The sequence below is a fragment of the Leucoraja erinacea genome, chromosome 23 (genome assembly GCF_028641065.1).
Source record: "Leucoraja erinacea ecotype New England chromosome 23, Leri_hhj_1, whole genome shotgun sequence".
In the NCBI taxonomy this organism is placed as follows: domain Eukaryota; kingdom Metazoa; phylum Chordata; class Chondrichthyes; order Rajiformes; family Rajidae; genus Leucoraja; species Leucoraja erinaceus.
This window is the reverse complement of record NC_073399.1, coordinates 32,521,849-32,533,915: the sequence shown is the minus strand read 5'-3', so window position 1 is coordinate 32,533,915 and position 12,067 is coordinate 32,521,849. Positions and strand designations below refer to the sequence as shown.

The 12,067-nt window shown below is 45.7% G+C and overlaps 1 protein-coding gene across 2 annotated transcripts in view; it reads left to right on the top strand.

Annotated features, from left to right (window-relative positions):
• Positions 1-12,067, top strand: part of septin9b (septin 9b) — a 298,107-nt gene that overhangs the window by 36,785 nt on the left and 249,255 nt on the right. For both annotated transcript variants that reach the window (XM_055654243.1, XM_055654240.1), the window contains exon 2: positions 1,347-1,403. In XM_055654243.1, coding sequence (XP_055510218.1) covers positions 1,347-1,403 — 57 coding nt within the window. The remainder of the gene's footprint in view (positions 1-1,346; positions 1,404-12,067) is intronic.

Sequence of the window (12,067 nt, the reverse complement as noted above, 5' to 3'; positions counted from 1 at the left end):
TACTCCAAATAATGTCTGACCAGTGTCTTATAAAGCCTCAACAATACATCCCTGGAGCATCTCTGGAGGACATGGATAGGTCACGTTTTGCATTGTGACCCTTTCTTCAGACTGCTTGTCTGGAGGGAGAATGTTGGAAGAGAGGCGGGGGCAGGATCTTGGTGAGACCACACCTGGAGTATTGCGTGCAGTTTTGGTCTCCAAATCTGAGGAAGGACATTATTGCCATAGAGGGAGTGCAGAGAAGGTTCACCAGACTGATTCCTGGGATGTCAGGACTGTCTTATGAAGAAAGACTGGATAGACTTGGTTTATACTCTCTAGAATTTAGGAGATTGAGAGGGGATCTTATAGAAACTTACAAAATTCTTAAGGGGTTGGACAGGCTAGATGCAGGAAGATTGTTCCCGATGTTGGGGAAGTCCAGGACAAGGGGTCACAGCTTAAGGATAAGGGGGAAATCCTTTAAAACCGAGATGAGGAGAACTTTTTTCACACAGAGAGTGGTGAATCTCTGGAACTCTCTGCCACAGAGGGTAGTTGAGGCCAGTTCATTGGCTATATTTAAGAGGGAGTTAGATGTGGCCCTTGTGGCCAAGGGGATCAGGGGGTATGGAGAGAAGGCAGGTACGGGATACTGAGTTGGATGATCAGCCATGATCATATTGAATGGCGGTGCAGGCTCGAAGGGCCGAATGGCCTACTCCTGCACCTAATTTCTATGTTTCTATGTTTCTATGACACAACTCCCATCCCCTTTTATCCCTTCTCCCCCCCCCCACACCCCCTGCCCCTTGCCCCATTCCACCTGTACTGTTTTATGTTCCACTTAACCATTTTTTCAATGCCTATTTTTTTTTTACCCGTTTAAACCTTTGTGACCGATTCACATTAATTATATATTAGTTACCCCCAATATTTGATGATAATCTTGGGTGGTGGGGTGGCTTTTAGACTTCAGGTATTAGATTTTAGAGATGCAGCGTGGAACCAGACCTTTCAGCCCACTAAGTCCGCACTGATTTACGATCACCCCGTACACTATCACACATCCACTAGGGACAATTTTACCACAAACCAAAACCAATTAAACTACAAACCTGTCCGTCTTTGGAGTGTGGGAGGAAACCGGAGCACCCGAAGAAAACCCACGCAGTCACAGGGAGAACGTACAAACTCTGTGCAGACAGCACCCGTGGTCAGGATCGAACCTGGGTCTCTGGTGCTGTGAGGCAGCAACTCTACCGCCACACCACCCTGCTGCCAAGGGAGTTAGAAATATGGTAATTGGGGAGATGAGTAAAATGGCATTTTGCTAAAATTATATATTTTGTCCTTTGTTTTAGGAATCACAAGGACTGCAAGTGGAAAATTGCGAAGAACTGCTGACATCAGCAATTCACGTGAGTAACTTATTATTATGTAATAATTTTATTATGTAAAAGAATATGTGTGTTATGATTGTGTTTATAATTTGTTTGGTTGTTTTGTTGTTTGTCTTTTGCACAAAAGTCCGCGAGCATTGTCACTTTCATTTCACTGCACATCTCGTATGTGTATGTGACAAATAAACTTGACTTGACTTGACTTGACTTAACCTCGTGATCCCTAAGGCTGTTCAGAATTTGATCTTCTCGTGCAACACACGGCATTTATGCCAAAGTTTATGCTTTATATCAAGATTTCTCTCCTCCATTCTTAGACACAACATGCTGGGGTAACTCAGCAGGTCAGGCAGCATCTCTGGAGAACACTGATATCTGGAGAATTGAACACCTGTCCATTTTCTCCAGAGATGCTGCCTGACCCGCTGAGTTACTCCAGCATTTTGTATCAACTTTTAGAATAAACCAGCATCTGCAGTTCATTTTTATTGCATTTCATCCATCGGTACACTACTTTGGAACACAGAACATGGAAAAGTCCAGCAGAGGAACATACACCTCATCCCACAGTGTCTGTGCCGACCATAATGCCAAGAATAACGAATCTCCTCTGCCTGCACGTGATGCATATCCCTCCATTCCCTGCATATCCATGCGTCTATCTAAAAGCCTCTTAAACGCCACTATCACATCTGCCTCCACCCCCTCCCCTGGCAGCGCGTTCCAGGCACCCACCACCTGGGAAAGTACTTCCCCTCTCTCACCTAAAGCTATGCTCTCTAGTGCCATTCTTCTGACTTTTGAACCAATCTATGCCTCTTAGCATTTTATACACATTCATCAGGTCTCCCCTCAACCTCCAGCATTCTAGGGAAAACAATCCAAGGTTGCCCACTCTCCGTGGTGGCACAGCAGGTGGAGATGCTGTCTCACAGTGCCAGAGACTCGGGCTCAACCCTAACTTCAGATGCTGTCTGTGTGGAATTTGCGCATCATCCCTATGACTGCGTGAGTTTCCTACGCGGGCATCAGTTTCCTCCCACATCTCAAATGGAGATGTGGGAGGAAAGTCCTGTTAAATGGACTTTGCCCCCCCCCTGCCAAATATCGCGCACAAACCCCCACACTGCAGCAGAGCCACTGTTGTGCCGCTGCCGGTCGGAACGGCTGTTGAATGTTTAGTAGAGTGTTAAATTTGTTCATGACATGTATTTTTTATTTCTATTTATTTTTCATGCACACTGAATGGACACTGGTTGAGCAACGTTTTTTTGTTTCCTCTGGGTATGCGAATACTCAGGAAATGACAATAAAGATATACAATACAATACAAATACATGCGGCATTGTAGGTTAATCAGCCTCTATAAATTGCCCCGGGTGTGGAGGGAATATGTAGATCTAGTGTGTGAATGGATGATTGGTGGTCAGCATGGACTCGGTGGGCCTAAGTACCTGTTTCAATGCTGTATCTCTAAGCTCGACTCTCCTTGTTGAGACTATGCCCTGATCTGGGTAAAGCTCTTCTGCACCTTCTTCAAAGCTTTCCTGTAATTGGGTGATCTGAACGATGCACTACTCCAAATGCAGCCGAACCCAAGTCTGACAAAGCTGCATCATGACTTCCTCACTCTTTTCCTCAATGCCCTGACCAATGGTTTATGTATGGCAAGTCTTCCTCACCACTCTATCAACATGACATACGCCTTCCTTACCACTCTATCAACTTGTGCTGCCACCTTCAGAATCTCTGCATACAATGCTGTTGAGGTTCTTGCCATCAACTCTCGAGCTTCACCTTTGATTCAACCTCCCAAAGAGCAACACCTCATACTTGCTCGGAATAAACTCCATCTGACATTTCTCTGTCCATTTCTGCAGTTGATCTTGGAACATAGAAGAGTACAGCATTGGAATAGGCCAATTGGCCCACAATGTTTGTCAAGTTAAACTGATTTAATCTGCCTGCAAATGATCCATATCCCTCTATTCCCTTCACTTCCATATGTCTATCCATAAGCCGCTTAAACACCACTACTGGATCCACCTCCACCGCCAAAGTATTCCAGGACTCCACCACTCTCTGTTTAAAACAAATATATAATAATTGCCCCGCAAATCTCCATTAAACTGCCCTCCTCTCACCTTGTCCACAATTCTTGGATATTTCCACCCTGGGAGAAAGGTTCTGACTGTCTACCCTATCTATGTCTCTCATAATTTAATAAACTTCTATCCTCTCCACTAAACCTCTGAGGTTCGAGGGAAAATGATCCAAGTCTATGCAATATCTCCCTGTAGCTGAAACTATCTAATCCAGGCAGCATTCTGGTAAATCTCCTCTGCACCATCTTCAAAGCCTCAACATCTTTTATTTTATGTGGAAACAAAGAACTGCAGTCGCTGGTTTATACCAAAAATAGACGCACAGTGCTAGAGTAACTCAGAGGGTCAGACAGCATCTCTGCAGAAAAAAGGATAAGTGATGGTTCATGTTGGGACCCTTCTTCAGACCGAAGAAGGGTTCCACCCCGATGATTCACCTTTCCTTTATCTCCGGAGTTCTTCCTGACCCATTGAGTTACTCCTGCACTTTGCGTCTATCTTTTGTTTTATGTATTTCTATTTCCAACCCATCTCATTGTTTTCTTGTTTTTTATTCTCCTTATCTTCCAAGCAAGATGTGATCATTTTGTTTTAGTTATTGAAATAAATTACCTCATTCTTGTGTTAAAGTTTTTCATTGTGTTGATTGAAAGATACAACAAAGAAACAGGCCCTTCGCTCCCCCGAGTCCATGCTGACCATTGATCACATGTTCTCACCACGGCTACATTACCCCATTTTCACATCCACTCCCTGCACACAATGGGGGCAATTGACCTACAAATCAACACATGTGTGAGCTGTGGAAGGAGGCCGGAACACCTGGAGGAAACTCACATGGGGGCACGGTGGCGCAGAGGTAGAGTTGTTGCCTTACAGCACTTGCAGCGCTGGAGACCTGGGTTCGATCCCGACTATGAGTGCTGTCTGTACGGAGTCTGTATATTTCTCCCCGTGACCTGCCTGGGTTCTCTCCGAGACCTTCGGCATCCTCCCACACTCCAAAGACGTACAGGTATGTAGGTTAATTGGCTTGGTGTATGTGTAAAAATTGTCCCTAGTGTGTGTAAGACAGTGTTAATGTGTGGGGATCGCTGGTCGGTGTAGACCCAGTGGGCCGAAGGGCCTGTTTCCATGCTGTATCTCTAAACTAAACTAAAATGGCCACTGATAGAACATGCAAACTCCATGCGGAGAGCACCAGAGGTCAAGATTGAACGGGTCTCTGGCGCTGTGAGTCAGCAGCTCTACCAGCTGTGCCACTGCATCACCCCTTGGCCAATGAGGTACCCATCTTGTACCTTTTATTCCCGTCATCCTGTGATATTTTGGGAGTTTGGATGATGTGTACTTCATTTTTTCCAGTTTACAGAATTTTCTCACAGTAGTTAATCCAGTTTTCTTTCATTTGGGACATAATTTGTAATATTGATCGAAAACTGTTATTTTGTCATTGGGATCAATGGGTATACTGTCTCAGCTGAAGTATAAATCTAACTCCGTAATGCACTTAGTTAAAACGATCAGATAGCAGAACGACAGAGAGCTTGGCTCAGTATGGAGGATGATGAAAGCATGAATGAACTAACCTGCTTGGCCACACTTAATGATGAGAATCAGGAGAAATACTATCAATTGCAAAAGCATTCAAAACTTTGGAGTAAATTTAATGTCGGAGAGATCACCACATGGACAAAAGTAAAAGAGCAACCTATTTACACTCTACTCTATCTTTCATTTTTAATCGATTCAACAAAATTGCCCATTTTACACTTTTGTCCATGATTAATTCAAATACTATTGGTTCTTTGTGTCGAAAGGAATAGGTTGCATAGACACACAGACAATTAGACAGGGACATGGATAGGACAGATTTAGAGAGATACTAGACCAAGTGGGACCCGTTTGGTCCCAGTCACACAGGGGGCCTGGTCCCCCAAAGCAATCTATTCCCCCAACGCAAAATTCCATCAAACACCCGTAGCCCCCAACAGCTCATTGCCCCTCATACCCCAGCCCTCCATCCCCCTCCTCTTCACCCTCCCTCTCCTTTCTCCTCTCCTCCTACCCTCCCCCAATCCCTCCCTCACCTCACCCTCCCTCTCCTTTCCCCTATCCTCAGTCACTCCCCCACCTTCCCCTATGCTCTCACTATCCCTCCTAACATCCTCCACTGTCCTCCCTATATTCCCCACTCCCTACCTCCCCCACTACCCCCCTCCTCTCCCTCTATTCCCCGTCCTCCCCCACTCTCCCTCCTCTCCTCCTCCCTCTTCTTTCCCCTCTCCTCCTACCCTCACCTCTCCTTTCCTGTGCCCTCAGCCTCCCTCCCTCCATAACTCCTCTCCCCTCCCTACCCCCCTCCTCTCCCTCAATCCCCCCACTCTCCCTCCACACCTCCCCAGGATGCTGAGGTTGCTGCTCCTCTCCCTTCAGCTGTCGGTTCCCTCAGAGCCAGGCTCAGCGCCCAGGCCTCGGGATCCCCGGCAGGAAGGCCGAGGCAGGAAGGGCAATATGCAAGTTCTGAGGTGGGCCGCGCCGGCAGGAAGTTGGGCGCCAACAGGGATGCGGGTCGTGACCGGTGACTGACAGCGGAGGCAGCCAATCAGTGCAGCGATCGTGCCAGAAGGGGCTTTGCCATCCTGGCTGTGACTGACAGTAGAGGAGACCAATCTACGCAAGCGCGGTTTTAAAGATTTTTAAACCTTCATAACTTTTAAAATATACCACCGATCTGAACAAAACCTGGTGCATTTGCAGCACGGGACAACGGTGAGTAAGGTTGCGAAAAATCGTAAAGCTATCGCATACCATTTTTGCGCAAATGTAAAAATAACGCAAACGAGACGATAACCAGATGAGAGTTTCAGTTGTGTATAGATGGGCGAAACGCAGGGAGGTAGGTCTACTGCAGATTTGGCATGTTGGTCTGTGTGGGCAAGTTGGATCGAAGGGCCCATTTCCATGCTGTATGATTCTATGACTCTATAAGGAACTGCAGATGCTGGTTTATCCCAAAGATAGACACAAAATGCTGGAGTAACGTCATGCAGCTGACCTCACCTAGGCAGCACGCAAAGAGTCACCATGTTTCTGACCCCAACAAGGTTACAAAAAATGAATCGAACAGTCTTATCTTCCCCTTTGTTCTCGGCAGCGCCCCCTGCCGGGTCACCGTCTGCTATCGGCAACCTCCCGCCACATTGCTTACGGCAGCCCCGTCCCCTTACACTCTCGCCGGGCCCCCCTTGCTCTCTCCGGGCCCCCCTCTCTCTCAGGGGCCCTGAGCCACATCCTGGGAGCCTTCTGCCACCACTTGGTGTACCTGAGGAGTGAAATGTGAAATGGAAAGTCACTGTGAGAGATATAGGTGATAAGGTTCACACAGGAGTGGGGGGGTGGAAGGGGTCACTTAAAATTAAGAACGCAAAGTTCATTGGATTGGAAGCTATCCAAGCAGGATATGAGTTACTGTTTGGTGTTTGGATTAGTAATACTGACACATTACTCTGACCAAAAAATATTTTTATGCTGGCATTTTCAAGTGCAGACTGTTATAAAATAAATAGTTGCATTTGACATCTTAAGTAATGAAAAAGTGCCTGATAATCTGAAGTGTTTATATCCAATATGAATAGATTCTGTTTCCCCCTGGAAGTTGTCATTTGAGTTTAAAAAACACATTTTAAATAGCTGAAGGGAAAAAGAAATGAGTCTTTTACTCTTTCTTGTGTGTTGAAGCTTGATGTTGTTTTGCATTTCAAACACAAGCACTTGATTGGAACAAGAATGTGAGGTAGGAAGGAAGGACTTGAGCCACTAGGAACTGCAGGTGCTGGGATTTTGTGTAGAACACAAAGTGCTGGAGGAACTCAGCGAGCCAGGCAGCATCGTTCTGGAGGACACGGAGAGGCAACATTTCAGGTCGGGACTCTTCTCCAGACTGAATTTGTTTATTGTAATTGGGTGAGTTTTGTTTAATGCTCACGAACTAAAAATAAATTATTTTAATGAAGCATAAACTTTCATTCACATCTAACCTGATTGACCAGCAATGCCTGAAGTAACTTCAAGAGATCCAGTGACTTTGTTTTCCAGTGAGAATTAATGGCCAGTTTAATAATAATTTAACAATAAAAAAACAACTAGTTATTTTGCTATAATCGATGATCTTCTTGGATAAATTATTCTCTAGAATTTAGAAGATTGAGAGGGGATCTTATAGAAACTTACAAAATTCTTAAGGGGTTGGACAGGCTAGATGCAGGAAGATTGCTCCCGATGTTGGGGAAGTCCAGGACAAGGGGTCACAGCTTAAGGATAAAGGGGAAATCCTTTAAAACCGAGATGAGAAGAACTTTTTTCACGCAGAGAGTGGTGAATCCCTGGAACTCTCTGCCACAGAGGGTAGTTGAGGCCAGTTCATTGGCTATATTTAAGAGGGAGTTAGATGTGGCCCTTGTGGCTAAGGGGAAAGGGGGTATGGAGAGAAGGCAGGTATGGGATACTGAGTTGGATGATCAGCCATGATCATATTGAATGGCGGTGCAGGCTCGAAGGGCCGAATGGCCTACTCCTGCACCTAATTTCTATGTTTCTATGTTTCTATAATTATTAAAATAACTTGTCTTCTAAGACACAATTGACTATATTGTGTAATATTTTGAAAATCGTGTATTTCCAGTCATATTGGTTTGTAAGATTATACAATTTATTTCAGTGTTGTTAACTGCATGATAAGGTTACAAAAAATAAAGAGGTGCATTCATTGTAAGAATGACAAGCCTTTCTTAATAATAATAATAATAATACATTTTATTTGTATAGTACTTTTCAAGGACTCAAAGTCGCTTTACATGGGGAGTCAAGAACAAAACAAAATAGATCAGTAAGACAGAGATGCAAAGGGGAGGGGGACATGGGACTAAGGGTATGCAGAGGTGAAGAGATGGGTCTTGAGGCGGGACTGGAAGATGGTGAGGGACTCAGAAGTTCGGATCAATTGTGTTCCAGAGCCTGGGAGCTGCCCTGGAGAAGGCTCTGTCTCCAAAAGTGCAGAGGATGGATTTCAGAATGGAGAGGAGACCGGCTGCAATGGATCTGAGGGTCCGTGAGGGTTGGTAGGGGGAGAGGAGGTCAGTGAGATAAGGGGGGGCCAAGTGGTTGAGGGCTTTGTAGGTGAGGACCAGGATTTTGTAGATGATCCGGTGGGAAATGGGAAGCCAGTGAAGTTGTTTGAGGACTGGAGTGATGTGGTGCCAGGATTTGGTGTGGGTGATTAGTCGGGCGGCTGCATTCTGGACCAGTTGGAGTCGGTTGATGTAGTTGGTGCTGATGCCAAGGAGAAGTGAGTTGCAGTAGTCCAGTCGGGAGGAGATGAAGGCATGGATGAGTCTTTCAGCAGCGGAGGGGGGTGTGAGAGAGGGTCTGATTTTGGCAATGTTGCGGAGGTGAAAAAATGATGTTTTGACAACATGGCGGATGTGTGAGGCTCAAGGGAGAGGGTTGGGTCAAAGAACACGCCAAGGTTGCGGGCCTGAGGAGATGGGGAGGCAGTGGTGCCGTCAATAGTGAGAGTGGGGTTGTTAATTTTGGTAAGTGTTGATTTTTAATCAAGTATGTTTGGTTTAGAGATTCAGCGTGGAAACCAGGGATGTGCGGGCAGGGGAGGCAGGGGAGGCCGAGCCTCACCTGTCATACTCCCAAAGAAAATAGCTGTTAAGAAAAGTAAAGAAAAATAATAATAAAATAAAATAAATATAAAGATTGTTCCACTGATCTGTGTTATAAATGTCTTTTCTATATGAATTTAATTATTTTTTATAGTCAAAATCGCCAAATTTTCGCAGCTTCGCTACAAATCCAGGGAGAGATGTGGGGTGAGGCAGCGACGAGCTGAGCCTCCCCTCTGATTTTCGCAACCCCTCAAAAACTGCATGGAGCGCGGGCAATAAGCCTGTGCCTGTTACTATCTCTCTGTATGTCACCAATGTAATGTTTGTAGATCCCTTCATTACATCCTCACCTTCCATAGTCCAGGTAGCTTATTTCACATATAAATATATTAAATTTAGGCTTGCTGGTCTCTTCATAAAACTGCAATGAATGAGCACCAAGGGAGGCAGCGATCACGTCTGCCTCACAAGGGGGCATGTCTTGAGCCCATTGGAGGGAGAGCGACCGTCAATTACGTAGACTCAGCCCATGTAATTTACGCTACCTCGCACTCCCTCCACGTTAGCGAGCCTCAGCAGTGGCGGCGCTGACTGGTAGGTTCGTTGATTTGTAACGGCTGATTCGGAGGCTCGGGACCCCGGCATCCACTCCCGCCGCCAGCACTGTCCCTCCCTTCTCTCCTTTCCTCCCTCCTTCCTCTCTCTCTTTTCCCTTTTCCCCTTCCTCCCTTCTCTCCCTCCCTCCCTTCTCTCCTTTCCTCCTCCCAGCCACATCACGGACAGACAACTGACACACACACACACACACACACACACACACACACACACACACACACACACACACACACACACACACACACACACACACACACACACACACACACACACACACACACACACACACACACACACAACTAACACACACACACACACACACACACACACACACACACACACACACACACACACACACACACACACACACACACACACACACACACACACACACACACACACACACACACACACACACAACACACACACACACACAACTAACACACACACACACACACACACACACACACACAACTACACACACACACACACAACACACACACACAAACACACACACACAAACAACCAAAAACACAACAACACACACACACACACACTGTGAGAGAGATATATACACAACTATATATATACACACACACACACACACTACTCACTGTGAGGGGGGGTCTATACACAAATATATATATATATATATACACACACACACACACACAACTAAGTTAGGATGGGGTAGAAGCCAGTGCATCCTCAGCCATTGACCTCACCGCACGTCACTGGTGGATACAGGCTTCGGCCCACTGAGTCCATGCCGACTGGCGATCACCCCCAACGCTAGTTCTATCCCAATCACCAGCAACAATTTACAGAAGTCACGTAACCTGCACGTCTTTGAAATTTGTGAGGAAACCGAAAAACCCGGTGAAAACCCACGTGGTCCCAGGGAGAACGTGCAAACTCCATGCAGACAGTACCCAAGGTCAGGATCGAACCTGGGTCACTGGTGCAGTAAAGCAGCAACTCTACCGCTGTGCCATTGTGAAGCCGCCCCGGTGAACTATAAATGACCCCAAAGATGGCGATTGCTAATCTATAAGAATTATACTAAAGTTTGGTGAGCAAATCTTGTAATTTTGCACTTTCTATCCACTTTTCATCTGCATATGAAATCAGTTGCCACATGATGTATTTCATTGCTAGAATTGTTAACTCTGCTGATGAAAGGCTGCCTTTTTCTAGCGTCAGGCTTACCACTTATGTCGAACTTTAGCCATGTAAAATACTATAAATGTTTATCTTCCTTTTCAAGTGGAATAGAAGATGATTCTGTGTGTAAATGTATGTGTCTGTGCATCCTTACAGAGACTCCAACTGCTCTCCATTTCAGGCGTGTGGTGTCGTTTTTGTCCCTGAAAGGAAAAATAATGTGTGCTGTCTTTGTGAAGTTTGCAAGTTTTCCTTGTGATCGTGTCTATCTTCTCTGGGTGCTCACCTTTCCTTCCTCATCCTAAAGACGTGCGCGTTTGTAGGTTAAATGTCCTTTGTAAATTGCCCCTAGCGCATAGAGAGTGGATGGGAAAGTGAATCACACAGAGGTAGTGTGACTGGCATGTTTCCTCAAGGGGTCCAAATGACAAATAAATTGAATCTTGAATCTTGAATCTTGAATCTTGAATCTTTCCATGCTGTATCTCCACACTAAATTAAATTAAACTTATTTCCATGTTAGAATGTTCTGTGATTTAAAAACATTTTGCCCAACGAGTCCGCGCTGACCAATTATCACCCGTGCATTAGTTCAATCCTACACAATAGGGACAATTTACAGAAGCCAATTAACCTACAAATGTGTACGTACGTCTTTGGAGTGTGGGAGGAAACCGGAGCACCCAGAGAAAACCCACACAGTCACGGGGACAAATACAAATTTGATACAGACGGCACACCGTAGACAGGATCGAACCTGGGTCTCTGGCGCTGTAACATAGAAACATAGAAATTAGATGCAGGAGTAGGCCATTCGGCCCTTCGAGCTTGCACCGCCATTCAATATGATCATGGCTGATCATCCAACTCAGTATCCCGTACCTGCCTTCTCTCCATAGTCTCTGATCCCCTTAGCCACAAGGGCCACATCTAACTCCCTCTTAAATATAGCCAATGAACTGGCCTCAACTACCCTCTGTGGCAGAGAATTCCAGAGATTCACCACTCTCTGTGTGAAAAAAAGTTCTTCTCATCTCGGTTTTAAAGGATTTCCCCCTTATCCTTAAGCTGTGACCCCTTGTCCTGGGCAGCAACTCTAAGGCAGCAACTCTACCGCTGCACC